The sequence below is a fragment of the Centruroides vittatus genome, unplaced genomic scaffold (genome assembly GCF_030686945.1).
Source record: "Centruroides vittatus isolate TY-2023 unplaced genomic scaffold, ASM3068694v2 contig_559, whole genome shotgun sequence".
Classification (NCBI taxonomy): Eukaryota; Metazoa; Arthropoda; class Arachnida; order Scorpiones; family Buthidae; genus Centruroides; species Centruroides vittatus.
In genome coordinates, this window is record NW_027122332.1 from 1,309,770 (window position 1) to 1,335,973 (window position 26,204).

Consider the following 26,204-nt stretch of genomic DNA (forward strand, 5'->3'; position numbering starts at 1 on the left):
GACATTGACGATATTGATATGGTTAATGAAATCAATGCTTTCAAAATTATAAAAAAAAACTATCTAAGATCAACAGTGCATCAGCAAAGACTAAGTAATTTAGCTATAGTTTCAATTGAACACGAAGTCTTAGACAGCTTAGATACAAGAAAATTGATAGCAGATTTCGGAAACATAAAGGCAAGAAGAGTTCAATTTCTGTAGATAAATATTTATATGGTTTTACACTTAAGTAAACAAAAGTAATTTAGTAATAAAAATAAATAGTTTTTCTTTGTAAAGTATTTATTTTTTTCTTTCACACCCTTATGAGACAACACTAAAGAGCGTTTCTGGCAAACCAGCGTAGGTAGTCGTAGTTAAACAGGGGTGGGGGCAAAATCGGTATTGCACACGGGCGTTCAAACAGCTAGCGGCGCTTCTGGACCCGGATATGTTGGTTTTCGTCTCTTACCACTCGGTAATCTCCGCTCCATTATGAGCATTTATGTACGAGTATATATGTTATGGACAAAGTGATTAATAGGGGCATTATGAATAATTCCCGGTCATTATGAATAATGACCAACAAAATCGGGCATTGTAATAAATTTCAAAAATTTATCAAATTGACTGGTCATTATGAATATTGCTACCACCTAGTCGGGCAAAGTGATAATACGTTGAGGAGTGATCATCCGACATACGCTAGCCAATCAGAATTTACGTCTTAGTTGTGCATGCGTACTGCATTTAGTACCGAATTTTAAATTTACGTGACCAGTAGTTAATCTTTTTTCTTTGACAAAATTAACGATCATGGAGGAATCATTAAGGAACAACCGATTAAACGAGTTAATAGCAGAAAAAGGTGAAAACAATTAAATTTTTACAAAATCAGCGTATTTGTTAATGATAGAAAAAGTGAGAGTCAAAAATGGAAGTTACTTCTAACTTACCGGAAGAATATCCGTTAATAGTACTTTGAAATAATTCACAAAAAATAAATATTTCTAAATGAAATAAGTGGAGTTTTTTTAATCAAATTTAAAATTCGGCACTAAACACGATACACACACGCAACCGAGTGCCGATTGGCTAGCGTATGTCGGATGATCACTCCTCAACGTATTATTATCACTTTGCCCGACTAGATGGTAGCAGTATTCATAATGACCGGTCAATTTGATAAATGAATCAATATTTATCACACTGCGCGCCCTTTTTGGTCATTATGAATAATGCCCGATTAATCACTTTGTCCATAACATATATACCGGTAATATTTATTTAATGCTCGATAGCAGTAATGAAGGCATATATATATATATATATATATATATATATATATATATATATATATATCCTCGTAGTGCCTACAGGGCGGAGAGTCGAAAAATGAAAAAACTAGGATCTCCACACACAATTACCTATACATTGTATTCTTATGTAATGTGCGAATCAGTTTTTTTTCATGTACGAATTGGGTTACATTTTCATTTACCTTTCAAATTAAATAGTTGTAATTTGATAAACTCTTTGAAATAGTAGCAAATTAATAACTGTTAAGAACATTACATAGGAAAATTAATTTTTATAGTCCGTCTTGGCAAGATAACTTGCTGCATAATTCGTTGCAATCTACTTTTCATATGAAATTAGTGTTTCTGACATATCAATAAATTACAGTTTATGCATGTATTTTGAGACTTGCGATTCTTATTTTCGGATCAGTTTACAGGCCCGAAGCAGGCCTGTAAAACGTTTATTCCGTGGTTAAAGTTATCGCTGGAAAAGTACGAATGGTGTGTTATTTTTTTATTTTATCATCAAATCTCTGGTTATTTATCAAAAACGAATTGTTTTTTGAGTTGGCAATGTTTGGGCTACTTTTTATAAACATTTTGATTACGAAAAATAAAACATCTGGCAGCGTGCTAAAGACTAATTTTCTGATGGAAGTATCTAAGTTGCCAGATAGCCGTAAATGAATTTATTGTGGAAATATTTTAAATAATTTTTTAAAGCAAAGTAAACAAACTTAATTTCTACAAAATATTTAATAAATAACATTAAAAAATAAGTAATATATTTATAAAAAATGATTTAAAATTTTTAAACAGTAACATTCGACGGTATGTTAACTCTAAACAAATATGGCGACTTCCACAGTTTTAAACACGTTGTTTGCCAATTTTTCTAATCCGTTTAGTACATTGCCTGTTAAAGGAAAAACTTGTAAAAATACTGTTATTGTAACAAATGGGAAAAATCTTATCTATATTGTTCGTGTAAGTAGCTTCAATTTCCATTTTTTTAAGATTCTTACTTTTACTTCAATTTTACTTAATTAAACGTGTATCTAGCCTTAAATCAGGACGTAAAATTTTACTTACTGAATTTATTTTTTCGCTTATCATGTCATGTCATGTCATATAAATATGTAGGTGTAGTAACTAAAAGTATATTCTACCAAGTAATGATCACTACTTATTTGGCAAGTATGTAGCTTGGACACAGTGTAGTAGTGGGCTGTATATAGGTTAAAAATATAAATCAACAAATTACAAGAATAGTAAGCTCGATTGGGTTAATGTTACCTTAGGTAGCCAAGATAGCGGCTCGTCTCTGATCCAGCAAGGAAACAGTGGGACGCACGTTCTAACCTAACCTAACCTAACCTATTCTAATAATTTGGTTGCTAATAATTATGGTAATTTATTAGAATAGGTTAGGTTAGAACGTGCGTCCCACTGTTTCCTTGCTGGAATCAGAGACGAGCCGCCATCTTGGCTATCTAAGGTAATATTAACCCTTGAGGGTGAATCAGTTATAGTTTATTTCATTATGTATAAACATGCCATAACTTTCTAATGATAGGAAAAACATTTTTCTTAAGAATTTGTTGTTGAAAATATATTAACACTGATTGAAAAGTCAATTGTAATATCTGTCAAATACAACACCTGAAATGTTCTTACATTTGAATTAGATTAGGAATACAATAAATGTTTTTAATTTAAACTTATGACAACCAATAAATATTTTAAAGTGATTTTTTGTTATTATATCTACAGATAAACCATGACTTCACTTTGCTACCATAACCTCTGTAGAGTTAAAATCTTAAAACAGATGATTTATGAAAGAATTTATAACTATACTTTTAAAAATAAATTCTAACGAAAAAAATGTCAAAAAGTAAGTAAATTATAAATGGATCAAGATCATTTTGATATTTGTTGCATGTCCTTTAAGAAAAGTACAGAGAAATTCACACTTGCATATAAGTATCCAGTTAGCGATTAAAAACTTACAAGAAAAGAAATAGGCCTACTGTACAGTAATACCCCGAACTTACGTGATAGGTGGGACCCAGTGATTACTGCGTAAGTCGGAGTATAACTTTGCATATAAATACATACAAATTATTTTTAATTGGGGCTGGAGACTAAAGAAAACAAATTTAGAAAAAAAATATTTAATAAAATCTTAGATAACATCGTTTCCATCTCAGCGATAATACCATGACATTTACGAGTGATACTTGAATTTAAAGATTGAGCATTTTTCACAGCTTCAAGAATTTTTTTCTTTATCTTTTATAATTGTTCTGACCATCGATTCCGGTAGATCAAACTTCTTTGCCAATTAACAAATTTTCATTTTTGTATCAAAGTCTTTAGTAATGTTAACTTTACATTCCAAAGATAAAGTTCTTTTTTTCTTGTTTAATGCAGAAGAATCAGTTTTACTTTGTTTGGACGACATATAGTTCATAGATATAACAAACAGAAATAAATAACACAAAATAAATTGTAGCTATGTGTCGATTCCACGCGACACATCTGAACATGTAAGCTGAACAATAGTGTGGGGGGGAATGAGTAATCAATAGTTGTGTGGCGCTCAAACAAAAGACGAATCGTTGAGATTTGAAAATTGCATAACTCCAGGTTCGCATAAGTTGGGGTAGTGTAAGTCAAGGTATTACTGCACTACTTATTATTGGCAGCGCATTGCCAATTTAGATTAAGAACATTTGGTAAAATGGTTTCCAGCAGTCAGTGCAGCTGCTCATAAGCTACCTTTTACATTTTTATGCTGCAAAATTTGGTTTATTTGTGCTTATTCTTGAAGGGTCTATTTCTGGTATAACTCTAAGTAATGATCAAAATGAAGAAAGCAAAATTAATGCACAAAGAGTATCAGAAAATGTAATTGGCTTTCCTATTAAATTTATTTCTCAATTAGAGTGGTAATTTCCTAAAATGCATCGACCTCACTAAATGGGGTAGTCCCATATTATAATTTTTATCTATGAACAAAAGTGGCTGTTTGTGTTAATGTATTTATGAATTAACATATTAATAATTTTAGAATATATATATTATTTTATGTCTGAAAATAAGATCGGTAGAAATTCAGAAATGTTTATGAAATTATTTTAATCTATATTTGAATTTCAAAACTAATTTCTTACTTTTTTAAATATTTAGATTATTTTATTATTATTATTGTTATTGTTAATTTATTTGATTTAAAGAAGTTTTGTTGTTGAGCAAACCAAAACTTTAGAATGAACACTATTAAAAACATTAAAGGTTAACAAAAAAAAAAGTTGTCTTTGACATCCTTTTCAAATGCCAAACAGGAACTTCACTTGAACATTAATAATGATAATATTGAGGCTATTCAAGTAAAAGGTCATGTTCAGCTATAGATCCTGTTCGACATTTCAAAAGGATGTAAAAGGTAACTTTTTTATTAATTGTTCCCTTCCTACTTCTTTGGTACTTTAAATAATTCATCATGAAAAAGAAAAAGTATAAAATTTCTTTTTAATAAAAATAATTATAGAAAAATTACAAGCATATAAGTGTTATTCAGTTAAAGTGATTCCAAAATGCATATTAAGAGTTAAATATTATTTTTACTTTTTTAAATGCAGTATAGCATTAATTACCCAAAATAATCTGGACAAGACACTTTTATTGAGTACAAAAAAAAAAAAAAAAAAGAAAAGAATTACAGAACATTTTTATTTCAATGTGATTAAAACATTATTCTGATTAAGATTACCATAGACAAGTGTCTCTTAACCTTTCCTTAGAAACTATTCCATAAAGGAATTGTTTTAGTAATATTTTTACTAATTGTCTTCTAATCAAATTTTATAAAAATAACTATGGTACACTGGCCAAAACTGGTACATCTACCCTATTTAAAATTAACTATTTATTTACTTAAAATTTATTATATGTATTTCCATTACCTTCTATCTAATAGCATTACTTATATATATGACTGTATTTTGATATTATTCACTCTAAAACTATTTCTCTCCATCTTAGAACTAATTTTTCACACCTAAGAAACCTATTTTTGTCCCAAGAGGTGATGTTGTCTCTGTTAAGAAACACTGATAGAAAAAAATATAAATAATCATTTCAGTTACTGGTCTTATTTAACTTGGTTTTGAGCTGTTCTGTATGTGTTCAGTATCACTTTTAATAAAATTTTTATTTATAATTAATTTGTGATACAGATAGAATATACACCTTACTTGCTTTTCCAGCAGTTCAGAATGGTTTTTCCAAATGTTTTTAGCTTTCTTAGAAGTCTTCTTTAGGATTTCGTCTATCTAGAACATCTATGTTTTAATTTTTAAATTTTGTTACCTTAAATAGATGAAATCCCAAAGAAGACTTTTCTAGAAAGCCTTAAACATGAGGAAAAACATTTCAAACTGCTGGAAAAGTAAGTAAAATGTATAATCTTGTATTATTCCTATTCCAGTTTGGATCTCAATTATTTCATCTGTAATGTAACTCAAAACTGGAAAAGACTTCCATGGGTATAATTGCAAGAACTTAAAAGTTGTTAAAGGTGTTCAAGATACTTATTGAGATTTGAGATTCTGAATTCCGTCTTCGTCATCATCTCACTCCCGTCGTCTTCTGTCAGAATATTGAATGTTATTGATCTAAAGATGGGATTAAGAATCCTGAAATGCACTCAATCTGAATAAATATCTTTACTCTTTTAATTGCTTTTGAGTTTCTTTTTTTATATTTAATCTGTATTATATTTTTGAAGTAATTTTAGGAAGTTATATGCTGAATAAATACAATCTCATAAATATGTATACTCTAAATCTATTTCCAAAATTTCAATTTTAATAATCATGCTAATTTTTGTTTATTAATCAATATTGATTTAATAAATGGAAAAGTTCTTACAATTACTTGTAAATAATATGTATATAGTATATATATTATTTATATTATAGTATATAGTATAAGTATATATATATATATATACAGCATACAGATAAATACAATTATTATCACAATAAATTAAAGAGCTAATGATAATTTATGATTTTATTTAAGTTTATTAGAGTTTCTTAAACTATAAATTATATTGTTTATTAATGTCTTTTGCAGATATCTGATAAAAAACAAATAAAAAGTTGGTCATCAAAACAGTCTTTTCAGTTCACTTGTCCAACTGTTTTTAATCCTGTGGAAAATGAATATTGTGTTGTTCAGAATGGAACTGTAAGTAAAAACAGAAATTATTTTAAATACTATATGTTATATATATAAACAACAAAAAAGAAAATTATGAAATTTGTTATTGTAAAATCAAGACTTTTAACAGTGTTAATTGATTCATAAACTGCTAGATTTTTCATAAACTACTATATTTCTTTGATTCTAAGGTTCACTAATTGTTAGAAGTACTCATATATAAACACCAACTGAAACTTGATGCATAGCAAATAGAGTCCTACAACTGCCGTAAATAATTGGGCTATAATTTTGGAGATATTAATTATAAATTACAAATGAATTTGGCACTAGAGGGAGGCATTAGGTGCAATCTTGTAGAAGCACTCTCAAGTTTAATGTAGACAGTGTACAAATTTTTTTAAATTAATTAATCTACAATAGAATAAATTGTAAATTTACCTATAGATTTTATTGAAATGTTAAAATAAAGAACACAGTATATTAAAAATTCAGTTTGGAAAAGACGACTCCATGGATTTAAATGTAGGAACGAAACTCAAAATCAATTAAAAGAGTCGGGATATTTATTGACATTAAGTGCTTTTTGGGATTTTTAATCCCATTAAATATTCTGACTCTTTTAACCAATTTCAAGTTTCTTTCCTTACATGAACACATTATATTTATTCTTCCCAGTATTACTTCTGTATTCTGTTGAATACATGTTGCATTTTTCTGTTTAAATGTTGCATCATACTTTTTTAAAGATATTTTAATTGGCAAAGTGCAAAATTTTAGTCGAATTTGACATTTGTGTTATTACAATACATATAACTGAAATAACAGCAGTACAAATGGATGTGATAAAAAATTTGTTTGTGTATAAGCAACGACAACTGTGGGTGTGTTCTTTTATTTCTCCACGTAACTCTGTGCGAGCGATATCCGTTTAAAAATTCCTGCGGAACGTGTTCCTGAATTCCGGTCAGAGTGCGCGCTGTTGAGCGGCAAAAGCAGCCACTTGTAGCAGTAGTTTATGGTGGAAAGCAACGTGGCGTCCTCCATGGCTCAGATAGTTTTGTTTTGTGGTCTATTATATGGTTTTATGAATGAAAATTTAGAAGTTGTGAAAGCACAAGTTAGCGTACACAGTGATGTAAATATCTTTTGAATTTTTTTCGAATGGTAGCCGGCATTCTAATTTTTTTCGTGGCTATTTTGAATGCTCTTTCAACAAAGGATCCATTTTATGGTTAAATTTTACAATTGGGACCATTCTTTTGCTTTTAAAAACTCATATTTTAGAATTATAGATTCCTCCATCATGATACTATTGATAGTGTGGGCGCTGCCATCTTTCTTTCTTTCACCATTGTTCCTAAATGCCTACAAACATCAGCACACTCCCATAGTAGCGGAGATGCAGAGCGACTGCTATTAACGAACGCACCCTATGTCACGTGTTCTTGTGAAGAAATCAAACTGGCAAGATTGTTTTTTATTGAATGTAAGACATTATCAACTGTATAATGCATCCTAATTTTAAAGAGATTAAAATATTACTTAAAATCAAAGATTGTAGTAATTTTATGCTTTGTATCCACTTTGACAAAATCTTTTGCCTGAGAAAGATGGTAATATACTGTTGAAAGTATTTGTTCATATAATTTATGTTTATTAAAGAATTTTAATACCAAAAGACAGTTTATTTAGTGTGTTGTTTATCTAATTTGGCATCAAGTGTAAGTTCAAGTTTTGATATTTATGTGCTAAAATAGAAACTAGTGTTTGAAATAATTTAGGATTAGAAATACTTCTTCTATTAATAAATAGTTTAAATTAGATGATTCTAGACTAATTTTTTTAATGTAAACATTTATAAAAATAAAATGATGAATTATGTTGATTTTGTTTATCTTTAGATATTAAGGAAGTGGACATTTGATGAAGACAACTTTGAAAATGTTTCAAAAATAAAAGTATGTATTTTTAATTATTAATTTATATATAAAAGACATGTAAGCCATATTTTTATACTATTAATTATAAAACAGTTAATGAGCTTCTTTTATAGAAACTTAATTTTCTAACTCAGGTTGGTTGCCTGAGTTGTGTAAGGTGGCTACCAGCTTACCACTCTGGGCATTTGGGATCAAATTTGGGTGGGTTGAAAAACCCCATAACTTTTCAGGGGTGATCTGTCTGGATGTGTCTGGTCCCTTCTCTTGTTTCACATGTAGCCACCCCATCGTTGGCTTGACTGAACTCATAATGGGTTTGCTAAAAAAAAAAAAAGGTTTTTTTAGTGTCCATAGGTGGTAAGAGTTTAAAAAAAAACTCAGATTGGCTATCTGTCAAGACTGTGGTTGATGGTCATAGTATATAATTGGTCACATCATTGTTATTTAGTAATTGAGATACTGTCATTAGCATTCTTCTCTATGTGATTTGCTGTAGTCTGCTTTTGGTGTACTGAAAAATGTATTCAAATTAGAGAAATAGTGTTTTGAAGACATGCTTAATGTTTGTTACTATTTAAGAAAATGTTCTTTTTGACTAAGAAAATATAAAAAAATAAACAGAAGGAGAGTTCATCAGTTATTGAAGTTAACATTGACTTATCAGTACATAAATTAAAATTGATATTTAATCTTTCATAAAACAATGCACCTCTCAATGCTCTCATTAAAATGTTGTCTAGCTCTATACTCCTTGTTAAGTAATTAAGATTTCAAAAATTCTTTTTCACATTTTCTCTCTGACCTACGGCTTAAGCTCAAACATACAATTTTGTATCCAAACTGAAAAACATTGGATCAGTATTAGGATTCAGCAGAATTGAATGATCTGAATTTGTAAAATATTTTTTTCAGTATACCATGAAAAGTTGTTTTCTTTAATATATTCTAGTGACTACATTTGAATGATGAGTGGAATAGATTTTTCTTCTTTGGATTTTTTCACTTTTCCAATGGTTTACCTTTGACTTAATTTTTCAATAATTCTTTTTTTCTACATTTTCCTCTCTTCTCAGTCTCCTTCTGCTAGTCCTTTCTTTCTTTGTTTATCTTTTGGTTTTTTTTCGATTCTAATCTTGTTCATCTGTTATGTCCTCCTTCTCTGATGATCATTCCATTGACAATTTTGGTAATCTTTCTGACTTTATTTTCTCAGATGTTTATACTATTTCATTATTTTTCTCTATTTCATTAATAATGTTAGTTCTACTTTCGTAATTTGTCTAATTTTCTTATTTTTAATTTTCTGTCTCCTTGATTTTCCTGTCGGCCTTTACAAAAATCTATCTCTGCTGTTAGAAACTTTTTTGTTTATAACCAAAGTTTCTGTTCTGTATAATATTATACTTTTTGCTAATGTATTATATAATAAATTATTTTTTACTAATAATATTTTCATTCCACAGAACAGAGTTTAGGTTTCCTATAGCTTTTCAGCAGAATAGAATTCAAATTAAAGACAAATTTGATAGAATCAGAGTTTGGAGAGCTCTTTTTAGAACAAGTATTGAAACTCACTCTAAGAGTTTTTTGTTTTGTTTTGTTTTGGTTTCTGTGCAAAAGGGTAAAAATATTGGTTTTGAAAAGTATACATTAGTTTTTAGGATAAAACTATTATTTTGTGTTTCTTATACATAAATTTATATAAATCAGAAAAGAACCTGCTAATGTTCTTTGGAACCAGAAAATGAATAAGGTAACCAGAAGAAGAGCATTTTGAATTTAACTGATAGCTATCAAGTTTTTCCAGTTAAACACTCAATAATCCAATATACTGTATTTACTCATGTAGAAGACGATCTCACATATAGGACAAGGTGTGACTTTAAAGATCAAAATAAAGAAAATTGGATATATTAATACAATTCTAATTTTATTTCATTTAATCGCAAATAAAATATCAAATGCACATAAATGCACACATTGTCCCACAAAAGTTATATTTAAACTTTAAGGTTTTAAAGTTTAAATATAACTTGTAAAATCGACAACATAATTTGTTCATGTGTAAAAGCTGGACAATCGGGAGCCTTTTTTTTTGCCAATTCTTAACAGTCGATTACACTTAGGAGTTTTTCCAAATTCTGATTTCTGAATGATCATCTGTGGGAATGGATTAAAACTTATATTGGGCTTTTGTGTGATTTTGGAATTTCAGTTTGGAATTCAATTCAAAAGCTTTGCTTTTTCTATTGCTATTCATTTTTACTCCTGACAGTACACAAGAACGATTCAAACAACTCAGATACAATACTTTTGTTTTTAAACACAAAAGGGTGAGCATCTGGTAAAAAATGCAAATACAGGTTCACAGAAATGATTGCAAAAACGCAAAGAATCCTTCACTTGCATGAATAGGATGACCTAGGTTTTTGAAGTAGTGAAAAATGAATAAAAACCTCATCTTATATGCGAGTAAATATGGTATTTCTAATTTAAATTAGTATTGTTGGATTTTTTGCTGTTACAAGTTTAAAAATATTTGATTTATATTAAATGTTTTATTTTGTTTGTATTAAATTTCTGAAATTGCAATGCATTATTTCTAAAAGCATTTAATATAATAATATAACTTTTTTAAATATGAAATAAAGACAACTTTTTATAATGATACCAAATTTTATTCACTAAGTTCAACTGTTAGCTAAATTTGTCTCAACTGGATTTAATACTAACTCTATACAGTTTAAAAAGTAATTTATAGGACTGATTTCAGGAACAGTATCTAGTCTAAACCAAGACTTAGATCACTCTATACCAGTAAATCCTTGCCTTTGAGTAATGGTGGACTATTAGCGAGGTTGAGGCAGAAGTTTTCAACGCGAAAACATGTATGTCGAATGTCCAGCGCCGCTTTCCTGTAAGCCTAGAAGTTTGACAATAGCATTTAGAATGTTGAGCATGATTCCACTGACTTTCCAAACAACATTGTCAAACTTCTAGGCTTACAGGAACATCCAACTGTCACGTTTTTGCATTTAAAACTTCAGCTTCAACCTTGCTATTGTTAACAACTGTTGATTCTGTTTAAAAATATACATAAAATTTAATCTTTATACTATAAAACAAAACTATATATTTCTTTCATTGTTTACTTTGAAAAATAATGTTTAATTTTAATATAAATGTTTAATTTGTAACACACTTTTTTCCAATACAGTTTAAAGAAATAATTTATAGCCTAATTGAGTTAGATGATACAGAACCTATAGTTATATTCAACAAAGGTGAATGCCAATTTCTTCAACATGCGATATGTAGTAAGAAAGATGATAAAGTTAATTATATTCAAGATGATGACATTTATTGGGTTGATGGCATTTCTGAAAAAGCAAAAGTTTACATTGTGTTGCTCTCTATAAATAAAGATGTAAGTACTAAAAATTTATTTTTCTGTTTAAAGTTCTCAAATTAAAGATTTAAAGTACAGAGTGATTCTAGATTATTGTTCAGTTTTCCATGTTCTGTAGTAACTTTTCAAACAGAAACAAAAACATAAAACTGCTTACAGAATATGAAAGTGTAACTGAAAAAGTTTTATTTGGTAACACTTAGAGATAATATGACATCAAACTTCAAAATGGAGACTATTCAAGAGAAAGTAGTGTGTGTAGTTTGGTCTTTCAAAAGAAAATTCATTACCACAATGCACCATTACAGAACTCAGTATGGAAAAGATCCACTTTAAGATAATGCTATCTGACATTGATTAAAGCAATCTTAAGATATTAATAGTATTTTAGTATTCTACACCAAAAAAGAACAGGAAGAGTATTTTTTCAGTAAAATATACCACATATCACTATTTGGAGAGTTATTCATAAATACCTCTTTGTCTTTGTGCTTACAAACTGCAGATTGTGCAGATTTTATAGCCAAACAAACTTGCTGTTCCCAATTTGCCCAAGAGTCCAATTTTTTCAAAAGTCTAAGCTGATGAAAATTCTTTTAAAGATGGAGATTAAATGAAAAAGCAATATTTTACATATCAACGAGGGTAAATTGTTCTGATATAGAATATGGAGATCAGAAAACTCTCACATTATTTGAGAAATTGAAAGTGACAATTCAAATATAAATTCTTTGTCATGTTTGTAAGTTTTGGGGCTCTTTCTCTTTGTAGAAAAACTGTGATATGGGTACCTATCTAGACAATGTTACAGGAGTATTTGTTACCCCAGTTGAAGGATTGTCAGCCAAATATGGTTTTCCAGCAAGATGGTACACTGCCACTTTGGATTCTTATTGTCTAAATTTCTTGACATACATTTTCCTATATGTTTGGTTGATTGTAGTGGACTAATTTTGTGGCCTCTGATCCCAGTAGGAAGAAATCAAGTGGCATAATATCAGGTGCTCATCTGATATGCCAATTGATTTCTTTCTATAGAGATGTGTAAATAACATTGTTTTAATGTAGCTATTTAAATCAAAATCAATTACTTGCATTTTAAAAGTGATACATTAAAAATTCATTTTCAGTTGATTATAATTATTTTTTTTTATTTTTTAAATGTTCAGTAACAAATCAAATTTAGCTTATTTATATACAGTGGGTGATCAGTTAACAAACAGTTCAGACAACGAACACTTTCACAAAAGTTTTTATGTTTGGATAAAGAACACTTCACAGAACAAACAGAAAAGAAGCGACATAAAATAGTGAATACCAATTGGTCTTTTCTTGTCTCCAGTTGACAATTCAAAACCTTTCGGAGCTCTGATGACGTCGACATCGATGCTCAACTCGATACCGATTGGATAGTATTTCTCTAAATTTTGAAACTCTTTCTTGTAATTCCAGCTTTTTGTTTACCTTTCTGACAAATAATTTTTTATAATCTTCATGAGACTGTTGGGTGGGTACTTGTTAAGTTTTGTGTTGGTTTTCATTTACGAAAGACAAGAGTTTAACCGTCTGATCAGATATTCATTAGCATTTTAATACCAAATGTCAAATTTCATCTGGGCCTTGCATTTAAATAATTTTTTGTGTGCTAGTTGATTTCTGTCCTCTGAATTTTTGTAAGTGCTTTTCTAAACTTTTTATTTAAAAAAGAAACTGATAATATTATGGAGCCTAAAAAGAGTGGAGCAGTAAAAACTATGCTCACTGTAGAAACCAAGCAAGAGATAATAGCCAAGGTAGAGAGTGGGCACAAGATGTCCGATATTGCTAGGCAGTATAGCTTGAACAAGTCTACAGTAAACACAATTTTAGCTATGAAAGAAAGGAGTCTCAAGCAGCTAAAGGAATAATGAAAATCACATCTGAGAAATAAAGAGCATTGAAGAGCTCATAATGGAACCTGAAACTGATGTGACAACAGAAGAATGCCAAGAACTCTTAAATAAAAAACACCAAGAAACTTCAGAGAGATGTGTTTCCTTTTGAAAAAGAGGAAGATGAATTAGGACCAATGCTGACATCTGCTATTGAAGATCTTTTGAAGAAGTGGGAGGATATCAGAACAATGGTCATTCAAATGGCATCCAAACCAGAATGAGGTTAATAGGCTTGGGGATCTGTACAATTACAATGCTATTAATTACTTCCGAAAAATCCTGAAGAAGAGAGAAAAGCAATTGACATTGGACAGATTCTTTAACTCCCACAAACGGAAAAAACATGACTAATAAAAATGCACAACTGTGTATATATTTTCTTTCACTATTACATATAAATAAACATAGTAAGAAAGTATACATTTTTTATTTTTTGGAGTCTCCAGAATGAATTAATCAAATTCCTATAAAAATCTATGTTAAATCGATAATCGGTTAACGAACAGTTCGGATAGCAAACAGAGTCTTGGAATGGATTATGTTTGTTAGATCACCCACTGTGCTAATTTAAAAATTATGAATTATATGAAATGATATGTTTGAATATGCTGTTATGTTATTTTAAATATTGTTAATATTATTTATATAGTCATTTATTCGTCCCTTTTTTATTTCAAAGTGTACCACAAGAACACTTCATTGGATGGTGATGCCAAAGACTAAAAATGCCACTTTAATACAACAGTCTGTGATACTGAAGAAGGAAAATTTTCAGCCACTTACTTGGTGTTTACATCAAGATAAAAAACAATTAAGGTTTTTATTATTGTGTATGTATTATATTATGACTTATTATTGTATACTGTCATTTTTGTAGATGTTAAATTTATAAAAAGATATATATATATATATATATCATCATAACAATGCTTTTTTTATACCTTTTAATAATAGGGTCTGATGGAGAATTACACACTTATGAATATGGAAGTAATGATTCTAAAAAGTTGCATAGTTTTAACCTGGTTGAAGAGAATTTATCAATTATTTTGTGTCCGTTGAATACAAATCATATTGCTTTACTTTCTACATCAAAGACACAAGAATTTGAAGGTATTTAGATATATATATTTTTTATATTTTCTGTGAATGTTGTTCTTATTTATTTGAATTATGAAGTCATTTTGTTTTGCAGAGATTTATAGAATGATATTTAAAATTTATAACAAATTTTTCAATAAAAATGATATTTTGGTACATATTTACTAAAGAATTTGTGCCATTTTTCATATAATAAATAATATTTACACTAAAAAAAATTGTGTGTTACTGATACAGTAACTGTTGTCTATCATACATAAAAAATATTCTGTTCGTTTATTTAAATAATGAATTTTAGGAAAGAGAAGTACATTTATGTTAATGTTGTTAATTCTGTAAAGTGTCTACTTGTTTTAAATGCCCATTAACAGAATTTTTAGTATAAGTAAGATAGGAACTGTGATTTTAGATTGTATTAGTATTCAGTGCTGGAGAAATAATTGTTGTAAAATTAAATAAATAATAGTTCTTGTATAATTTGTATAATTATAAATCTATGAAATTTCATGGATTTCTAATATTATTGAATATTCAAATTTCAATGTATAAAATTTAAAAGTTTCTAATAGTAACAAAGTATAGAATTTCTAAACTTTTAATTAAGATGTCAATTTATTTTTTATTGTGTTGGATTAGTTTGAAGTTTACTTAACATAAGAATCTTTTTCATAAATAATAATATAATAATAATAATAATAACAACAACAACTTTTTAATCATGCTGTATAATTTATTTCAGATCCTTTTGTTGAAATATGGGATTTTAAATTTTCAATTGCAAAAGAAAAGAAAGTTGTACACATTTTAAAAGAAGACATTCAGGTGATTTTTAGATACATTTACTAATATAATTTATTAAATCATATCAAAATTATACTTTACTACAGTCAAATCTCAATTTAGTGTCACCGTTTGTTTGCATCTAAAATTGCCATTAAGTACAGTGCTAAATTGAAGTATCTCAGAAAAAAATATATATATAGCGATATGAAAAATAAACAAGATTAAGGATTTAAATATGATAATATTGATTGGAATGTATAAAATCATATGTGTAATATTTATGTTAATTAATAAAGTTCCAAGGATAAAATTGTTGATTAAATCAAATTATGACCATACAAATATTTTGGGTCAGAACACAATAATCCTTTTTAATAGTCCAACCAGAGACAGATGGTAACAACTTAAAACCTACAAAATGACATTAAAAAATACATACAATACCTGAGTGATATTGTGAAAAATTTTAATGCTGTGTTCTTGGCGTTGGATCCTCTAAGAAAAGGTCGGCGTCAATTGTATTGTATGTATTTTTTAATGTCATTTTGTCAGTTTTAAGTTGTTACCATCTGTCTTCGGTTGGACTATTAAAAAGGATTATTGTGTTCTGACCCAAAATATTTGTATGGTCATAATTTGATTTAATCATGTGTGTAATAATTTAGATAGTAAAAAGGTTTTCCATCCATGCACAACTATTCATTGGTGCTATAAGAGAATGATGCAGTTCAGAAGGATACTGCATCAATGTTTTAATTGTAATTTTTTTTTTTAATATTAAATATTGACTTTGTGAAATTTTAAAAAGGCGTTTTCTACTAAAACAGGACAGAGGAAATTAAATTTTTCTTTCAAACTCTCACAAACAGTGAAAGCTAGTTCAGAATTAAATCTTTGTTTTTTATAAATTGAGAAAAATAATGATAATATATAGAATATCATTGTTTTGTTTAAGTTTTAGTCATATAGAAATCTGCTGCTTACAACTCAGATGATTTATCTTCAACAATTCTTTTAAGATTTAATTATGTTATCATTATAATAAAAGGATGTAACTATACTGAAAGATCTGATTTACTGGCATTAAATACAGTTATCAAATTTTATAAATAATGTGAGAGACTCAATTGTTCTTATCAGTTTAAACAGTTTAAATACCAATTTAGAAATTACACTCTTAATAAACAAATTCTGATCACAGTTTTATATATTTCATCAGCTAACATAAGTATGGAAATACATCACTTTATGAAGCATTTAATTTATATACCAGGTGTATAAGTTATTTAAGCTTATTTCCGCTGTTTGCTAATAGATAGCGTTAGTAAGCGCATTAAGCTACCGTGGAGATGCCATACTTTTTTTTCAATGATTTTGACATCTGTCAACATTAATCAGTGCACATCATCAGCAATTTCATACAATATCATACATTTTTCCTTTGGTAATCATGCCTAGTTTTATGCCAGAAAAAGAGCATATGCGGGAAGCTCTGCTTTTCTGCTTCAATTTTAAGAAATTGGCTGCTGAAGCACATTGAATGCTTGTGGAGGTCTATGGCGACAGTGCTTTATCAGAAACCACATGCAGGGATTGGTTTCGTCAGTTCAAAGACGGCAATTTTGACTTGAGAGACAAGAAGCGTGAAAATTGGCCCAGGAAGGTTGAAGACCATCAATTGCAGGCTCTTTTGGACGAGGATGATACCCAATTGCAAAAAATGCTTGCCAAGCAACTGGGTGTTACTCAACCAGCCATTTCCATGCGTCTACGTGCCATGGGAAAGATTTAAAAGATCGGAAAATGGATGTCGCATGAATTGAACGATAGGCAGATGGAGTGACACCAAAACACATGCGAAATCTTACTCGCCAGACAAAAAAGAAAGTCGTTTCTTCATCGGATTTTAACTGGCGACAAAAAATGGATATATTTTGAGAATCCTAAATGCATGAAATCATGGGTTGATCCAGGCAAACCATCAACATCTTCCCCAAGACCAAATCGCTTCGGATGGAAGACAATGCTGTACATTTGGTGGGATCAGCAGGGTATCGTCTACTATGAGCTGTTGAAACCTGGTGAAACTGTCAATGCCCACTGCTACTACCAACAACTGATCAAATTGCACCATGCTCTGCGTGAAAAAAGGCCAGATTATTAGCAAAGACACGACAAGTTGATTTTCCTCCACGACAATGCACCATCGCACTCGTCAACATTGGCTTGAAACTACTTGGAGACACTCAACTGGGTGGTGCTACCCCATCCCGCTTATTCACCAGACCTGGCTCCTTCTGACTATCACTTGTTTTCATCAATGGGCCATGCGCTCGCTGAGTGGCACTTCGATTCTTATGAAAACGCCCGGAAATGGCTTGATGAGTGGTTTGCCTTGAAAGAAAAGGAATTTTTTTGGCATGGTATCCACACATTGCCCAAGAAATGGAAAAAATGTGTCTCTAATGAGGGAAAGTACTTTGAATAAATTTGTTTTTGCTTGCTATGAAAAAAACGTTGTTTTTTCTGACTAAAAAACAGCGAATTTAAGCTTATACACCTAGTCTGAAACCAACACTTTACAAAGAAGTGGTGTGTAAGTAGGCCACACTGGGTCGCCTGTGGGATCTACAGTTTGTTCCTCAAAAATTGACTCTGCATGAATTCATGGAAAGGGTTAATTAACAAAGGAAAGGAAGATCTTTGCATAGCGATAGGAGACACGAAAAGACTTAATGTTGAAGAGACGGCTATTCATTTTCTCCCATAGCAACTATTCTTTAAGTTTGATTTCTGAATAATAACTTTTGGTTATATACAAAATACACATATAAAAACCAAAACTAAATTTGTATATTTTTTAATAATATTTATCCATATATATATTAAAAGCAAAATGTTCTGTCACCACCACACACAAATAACATAAATTTAAAAATTAATTTGATTTACAATTTGAAAACTTCAAAACAAGTTTTAAATGGCTTTTAAAAACGTTTTAATTTTCAATTGATTTGATTTTAATTAGTTTTTATTTTATTTTTAATTTTGGTTTTGGTTTCAGTGTAAAGGCCAGAGTTTTAATTATTTTATTATTTTTAGTTTTAATTAATTTTTGCTTTAATTTATTTAATTTTGCTTGCATTTTTGAACCCTTAATTACAATTTTTTTTTACTTAATTGCAATTTTATTTTCTTTTGCAACATAACTATAGAAATTGTTTTAGCACTGTTTTGCACAAAAGATAATCATATTTAAATTTCTTTTAATTTTTTAATAATTTCATTAAATTTTAATTTTAAGTGAGTTAACATTAATTGTAAAATGTTACCTAGTATTATACAAACACACAACCAATCAGAATCAGAGTTTCAACTAAATTATGACATATGATCTATACTCTACCACTCATATAATGTATAAGTCTAGCTGGAGAGTATTTTCAAGGATAAACATTCATATTTAAGAGAATAAACAGAATAAAAATGTTCTAGAAACAAAATTTATACATGAAAAAATAGCACCTTTAATCATCCAGCACAAATATTTAACAAAATGTTTTTTCATATTAATTCTAATTTCCAGTATAATTTAAAGTTGGTTTCTACAAAATTTATACAAAATATAATTAGCAAACATTTAACTATTTAGCACGTAATTTATAAATTTAAGATTATAATTTTATATCCATAATACTAATGATACCTGTAATCTATATTTTGCAGATGGCTTGCTTACATAACAATTTATTTATTTTTGACGGAAAAAATTTATATTCTATGGAATGCGATATTAAGTCAAATGTATTAACTTCTCTTCTTGCGATATTATCTCCTTCAATGAAAAGGAATAAAGATAAGACTGTGGTTAATTGGAATGATGATAAAACTGTTACTAATAAGAATGATGAGAAAATTATTGTTAATTGGAATGCCAACGAAGAGGAAGTAAGTCTGTTTTTAATAATAATTCTATTATAACTTGCCTTTTGTGTTACTTTAAATATTTATATGGATATATTTATTTAAATTTATTTCTTCAAATATGCATAACAGAGTCAGTGTGTAAATATCAAGTCATCCTATAAGTAATGTCATTTTTTATCACTATGAAAGAAAGAATGCAAATACACCCAGAACACAATCCTCAGTCATTATAATATTCACCATCTGATACCATAACCCTCTGCCATCTGTCAACTAGTTTTTGAATCCTGTCTGGTAGAAAGTTTTGGATTTTGATGTAAAAATCTCAGACACTATTCACTGCACATCTCCTGCATTTCACAATACTTTTCCTTCAAGATGGTTTTTGGGACTGCAAAACAAATGGAAATCCATTGGTGCAAGATTGGTGAATAGGGAGGAGGATGGGGTATTTTCTCCCATTGAAATTTCTGTAATATCATGCATCACTTATCCTTTCCATGTGTGGGTGGACATTATCTTCATGTATCAGCACACCTTTATGATTGACTGGTGCAGGATGTTTCTCCAGCAGTGCAGCCTGTAGCCATTCCAACTGCTGACAGTAGATATCTGCTGTGATTGTGTAGTTTGGTGGCAACAATTCAAAATGCATATCCCACCAAACACACATTATCACTTTCTGTTGGTGGAGTTCTTGTTTTTCCACTGTGCCCACCATACCACCTTTAGGCACCCACTGGCATCTGTGTTTAACATTGTAGTTTAATGAATTTTTCTGAATTTCCGTCAGATGATAAGATCCATGTTTTGTCTTCTGTCACCATTCTGTCCAAAAATTGCTCTCTTCTGTGACAGATCAATAGAGAACTGTAAAGATCCATATGCTACTGCCACTACTTAGGTATCAACTAATGGGATATCCATTTTCCAAGTTTTGACACATAACTGAGGTTTTGCAAATGTTGAATGGTTGAAGGGGTCAAAGGAGTGCTGTGGCTAATTCTTCAACCATTTGCAGTGGATTTTCCTCAACACCTGCCTTCAGAAGATCATTTCCAGCTCAATAGGACTTCCTTCTTATGACATATCAGTAAGGCTGGTGTTTCCCACCCAAAATTTTTTGCAAACACCAAGGATATTGTGCCTGTATACAGCATTGATGTTTTGTGCCACTAAGGTTGCTGAATGTCCCTGATGAAACTCATAAAGCATAACATGCCCTATGTATTCTTCAGACATTGCCATGTTTAAACACGTTTCACTGACATACAAATAGCTGTGGACTGATCACATTCTGTGCATATGTACACAATGAACTGTCCAATCAAGTGCTAGTATCATAACCTTGATGTAGTTCATAATTTGCTCATCATATGGCGTTGATTACAAGGATGTTCAAAAAAACTGACATTACTTATGGGATAATCTGATAAAATATAATCCAATCAGAATATCAATTAAAACAAATCATTGTTAATATAGTTAATGAATGATCCTTTGGTATGCAACATCAAATAGTTATATGACAAAATAAACTCTGTTTTTTGATGTCACTAAAAATTTAGTAACTTAAAAGTTAGTAAATTAATTGAAAAGAAAAGTTATTAAATTAAATTCAGCTATTTATAACTGGGTATATGTTAATAAACTCTATATTAATATTTAACAATATTAAACTCTATGTTAATAACCAATATCCAGTGAGAAGAAACTGCATACAAGAAAGCAAACATTTTAATGCGCATCATCAGGCTAACCGACTTTTGCAGTTGTTAAAACAAAAAGAAAAGTTATTAGAAATAGGTGAATACTATCCATTTATTTAGAGAGGTGACATGAGAGAGGAAGGGAGAGAATTTAATCTTACAACCTCTTCCCTCTTCCTCTCTCATGAAACCTCTCTTTTAATATGTGAATAGCAATCACCTATTCCTAGTAACTTTTATTTTTGTTTTAACATCTTCAAAAGTTGGTTAGCCTGATGATGCCCATTAAACATGGATGAAAATGCTTGCTTTCTCGTAGTTTCTTCTTTCTAGTTGTGTGTGCAGAGTTTTTTAAAGTTATTAAATTTTTCTTAATGTGAAAAAACAAAGTTTATTGTATAATATAGTTATGATTTTTGTTGTAGATGAACATTATGACATTATAAATATTTAATTTTTTTGTTATCTACTAGACAAAAATCGATAATGTTATATGAGTTTTATTTTGATTATGTTTTCCCATTTCTTTTTCTGAAAAACAGCTGATATTATACTACAAAGTTTAAAAATATTTCTGATGTATTAATATACTTACTTTTATACACTTTTCTTTTTTATTATATGGTATCTATTGTTTTAAGTCTATAAAATAATGAGTTTTAACTAAATAATCCTATATTTATAGATGTAGTATTTCCTTCAGCAAGTAAAAAATCCGAAGGTTAAAACATACAATTTATTCCATTTGCTATTCTACATATGCATTTCGGATTGATGTAAACTCTTAATTCCTTTACTTACCGAATGAAATACTACACCTATAAATATAGCAGCGCTGTCCAACTTATCATAGCCCGCGGGCCATATTTTCTTCACCAAACATTTCGGGGGCCAAGAAGGTTGATAAATGAAAAGTCAGTTTATGTTAATTAAAGAAATATTTTATTTATACTAAAAAGAAAACTTTAAAATATTCGTAATATATTAATGAGAACATTGTGGCCGTAATTTTCACATAGTAAAATAATTTTAATATTAATAATAATAATTTAGTAACAAATTTATTCATAGTAAAATGTACTCGCGGGCCGTAAAAATAATTTGGTGGGTCGTATACGGCCCGCGGGCCGCCAGTTGGACAGCCCTGAAATATAGGATTAGTTAGTTAAAACTTGTAAGAATACAGCAAACCTATAATTAAGATTTATAAAGTAACTTTATAAAAATATTGAAATAATTAGGGTTTAAATGCCATGATATCTACAATATAATAATTAAATTTCAAAAATTAAAAGTAAAATATTAGTTTTTCTGAGAAATATTCATAATTTAGTGATATTTCTCATTTTCTGATAATTCATATACATGTGAATATTTAACATTAGTATTTCTGTAACAATAATGTTATAATTTTTAATCACAGAACCACTTCAACATCCAGTAAAATGTGGAAGATGAAACACAGTTTGCCTCAGAAGACAATATAGAGGCAATATTAAATCAGGCTCAGCTCATCAGTTCCTCTACAAATTGGAACCATATCAGGCTTTTAGAGTCCATTGAAATATTTAAAGTCAGCCTTGGCTCCAATTGCATAAACACTAAAGATGAGACACAACTGTCAAAAGCATGGAAAGTGTGGTATGTAACATCGTATGACCTGGATAGATCAGCGCATGTCTTTAACTGGCCTGTTCAAGTTCGAACACTACACAAATATTCTATTCAATGCATTCCAATTGAACTATTTCAACCTGATGGTGGAATTACGTGTATTCTGAAAACTTTTGTGATGTGTTTCATCTTCCATGTTTTACTGGATGCTAAAGTGATTCTGTGACTAGATATTAATACATTTCCAGTAATAGAGAAGTACAGATAAAAGTTTAAGATCACTGTCTCTCAGCGTTAATAAAGTTTTGACTAGTAAAGCACAAAAATAAACACAAAATATCTCACAAGCACTTTTGACATGTATAGAATGTCTTCTTCAAGCGAAACAAAAACAAATTTTAGAATGGTAATATAAATTTTAACATTAATGCTAATATGTTCTAATTGGAATACACATTTAAAATTTAAACGGTGTGCTATTAAACTTACACATTTAATGGTCAAACTATAACTGAAAATTATTGGCAGCTGCGATTTAATTCTTTAAACCAGTGGCTCTCAACCGGGGTCCATGTAATATTACTAGGGGTCCACAGAAAAAAAATACTGAATTAGGGGTTCGCGGTGATATTTTAGTGGTCTATAGGGTAATTCTACTTCAGAACAATTGTTTTACTGAGACTTAAGTTTCTATAGTATATATATTGTCAAATTCTTTATTACTCATTTCTTGCATAAATGTTAAAATATAAATTATTTAAAATATTGAATACGTATACGACATATATATCTCATTGACAAAGGTCAAATCCAGGCTTTATAATCTCTCGATTATAAAGCCTGGATTTGTTAGGAGAATCGTACACCATCAGCATTCAGAAATGTTACTGTCAAGTGGCATTTCTGAATGCTGATGGTGTAAGATTCTCCTAACAAAATTAGTGAAAAATATAGTTTTTCTTTCTGTGCTATCTATGGGGTCCACAAAAAAAATTAAGAGGAAAAGGGGTCCTTGGGTAAAAATAAGGTTGAGAATCACTGATTTAAACTATTAAATTAGTGAAATGCATATTTTTGGGAACTCTAGAATGGGTCTATTACATGGCTCTAATTTCTCAATAAATAATGTTTTCCAGATGAATAAACAGTTGCGGTCCTCGCATTGTACGAGGATGGAGGATTCATTCCACGGGTGTAAATTAACGATTGAGAACCCTTAGATAGTTTTGTGGAAATTTTATTTTTACAAATGTCATCTTGATGTTCTAATATTCTATTAATACTTTGCAATTTTCTACTTGTGGCCCCAATACATATCATCTTTTCATCATTGAGAAGCACATTTTAACTCTTCAACAGATTATTAAATTACTTCATTTTCATTATTGCTTCACATACTTTATTTAATTTGTTCTAAAATTTATATATTGATACAATATTTTTATTATACAGCATTAATTTACTATTTATGTTTTATATTTTTATAATAATAAGTCAAATAGTTAGACATAATTGATGTTTTTAAAAAATTATGATTTAATTGTGTGGTGGTCAAGTACACTTTTAATAATAAATGAATCTTCTAAGAAGGGATTTTCGAACTTTTTCTTGTTGGTTCCTTTCCATATTTAGACTGATCACTTTCTGTATTGACCAAATTTCTGATTTTAGGTTACCTGTATAGCTGATGGCTTAGACAGACTTAGCATAGATAGGTAGATTACTATAAAAACAATAATTCACAATCACTAGCAACACATTATTGTTCAAGAAACTGCCATTCTCATATGACAGCTCCTTGCTTGTCATGTGAAAGCTATAGGCAAACCAGTGATATTCATGACAATTCTCAATTAAAAAAAAAGGCTGAACAAGAACAAGTATTAAATTTTATTCTTTATCTAGTGATTGTTCGTGTTGCATAGTATTTGAGTCTGATGTGCCCGTTTTTCTGATTCATCCAGTGGTTAGTGGCTTTAGACATTTTTTTTTTTTTTACTCTGTTTGCTTTTAAACTGGAGTGGCAAAAGAACCTTATTGTGGGAAATGCTTTTCTCTGCCACATCCACGATTGATGCAAAAAACTAAATTAATAGTAAAAATTAATAATTTATTAATACATTTTTATTAAACATAAATCAAAAGTCAAAACTATGTGTTTATTTTACTAAAATTTAAAGGTAATGTTAATTATTATATATGTAACATTTTTAAGTATAACAAAAATAAATTTGTTTACTGACTTCCAAACAATATCTGTTTATTAACCCTCAGATAAATTGATTGGCCTCCTCAGCATCATTAGCAATCAAGTAGAGAACAGGTATTATAGATCAGGGGTGGCAAACCTATGGCATGCGTGCCCAAAGTGGCACGTAAGACAAATCATCTGGCACGTAATGTATCATATGATTGCTGTTCTTTTCAATCATCCTTTCTGTTTATCACCTGATCATCTTATTTTTTTCAATCAGATTTTTTACGTTTATTCAAATTAAAGCGTATTCGTTTAATTTCTTTAAATATCATTATTCGAAGTCTAAGACTTTGGCACGCATTAACATCTTTAAAGCTAAGTATGCTTACAATATGGCATGTGGACTCAAAAAGGTTCGCCATCCCTGTTATAGATGATGAAAATAAAAAAACCTTGATGTTAAATAGCTTTCTATTAGATTAAACGTTTAATTATTAAAATTAAAAGCAGTTATTTGATTAAAAAGAATATTATTTACAATAAATTTATTATTAAAATATCAAACTACAAGCTTATAATTATTGTTTGTAGATACAAATAATTAGTAATTCCTGTACTTTTGTAATAAAATTTGAAGAGAAACTTGTTATTTATAGTCAACTCCTCCACTTCTGTTTGATTATTTTTGGCATTTAAAGAATTCTCAAATCTATTTGTAGCGTTCGTATTTTTTCATTTATATAAATTGCTGAATATATTTGTGCTTCGTCATTACATAAAAATTGAAAAGTTAAATTAATTTATTATTTGATGATGATAAATCATCATCAACCAAAGCAGTTTAATATCCATAAATAATAACAACAGAGCAAAGACATAGATTCTTTGTTAAACAATAGAATATGTAATACAAATGTTATAATTAAGTTTGAAGAAAAATATAATATTGTTTTTAATTTTAAAGTGTAAATATTTATTTTTCAATATAAAACTTTAATAGAATAATTTGAAAGTACTCTCTGCACGTTTCTATTTTAAATGTTATCAAATTGCTCTGCTACTCTAGTGCCAA

At 29.3% G+C, this 26,204-nt stretch overlaps 1 protein-coding gene across 1 annotated transcript in view; it reads left to right on the plus strand.

Annotated features, from left to right (window-relative positions):
* Nucleotides 1–1,951: 1,951 nt before the first annotated feature.
* LOC136978873 (nucleolar protein 11) overlaps nucleotides 1,952–26,204 on the plus strand; it is a 38,557-nt gene continuing 14,304 nt past the window's right edge. The window contains exons 1-8 of the mRNA XM_067274696.1: nucleotides 1,952–2,270; nucleotides 6,429–6,542; nucleotides 8,420–8,476; nucleotides 11,676–11,885; nucleotides 14,481–14,631; nucleotides 14,756–14,914; nucleotides 15,642–15,724; nucleotides 19,412–19,633. Coding sequence (XP_067130797.1) covers nucleotides 2,136–2,270; nucleotides 6,429–6,542; nucleotides 8,420–8,476; nucleotides 11,676–11,885; nucleotides 14,481–14,631; nucleotides 14,756–14,914; nucleotides 15,642–15,724; nucleotides 19,412–19,633 — 1,131 coding nt within the window. The 5' untranslated portion in view covers nucleotides 1,952–2,135. The remainder of the gene's footprint in view (nucleotides 2,271–6,428; nucleotides 6,543–8,419; nucleotides 8,477–11,675; nucleotides 11,886–14,480; nucleotides 14,632–14,755; nucleotides 14,915–15,641; nucleotides 15,725–19,411; nucleotides 19,634–26,204) is intronic.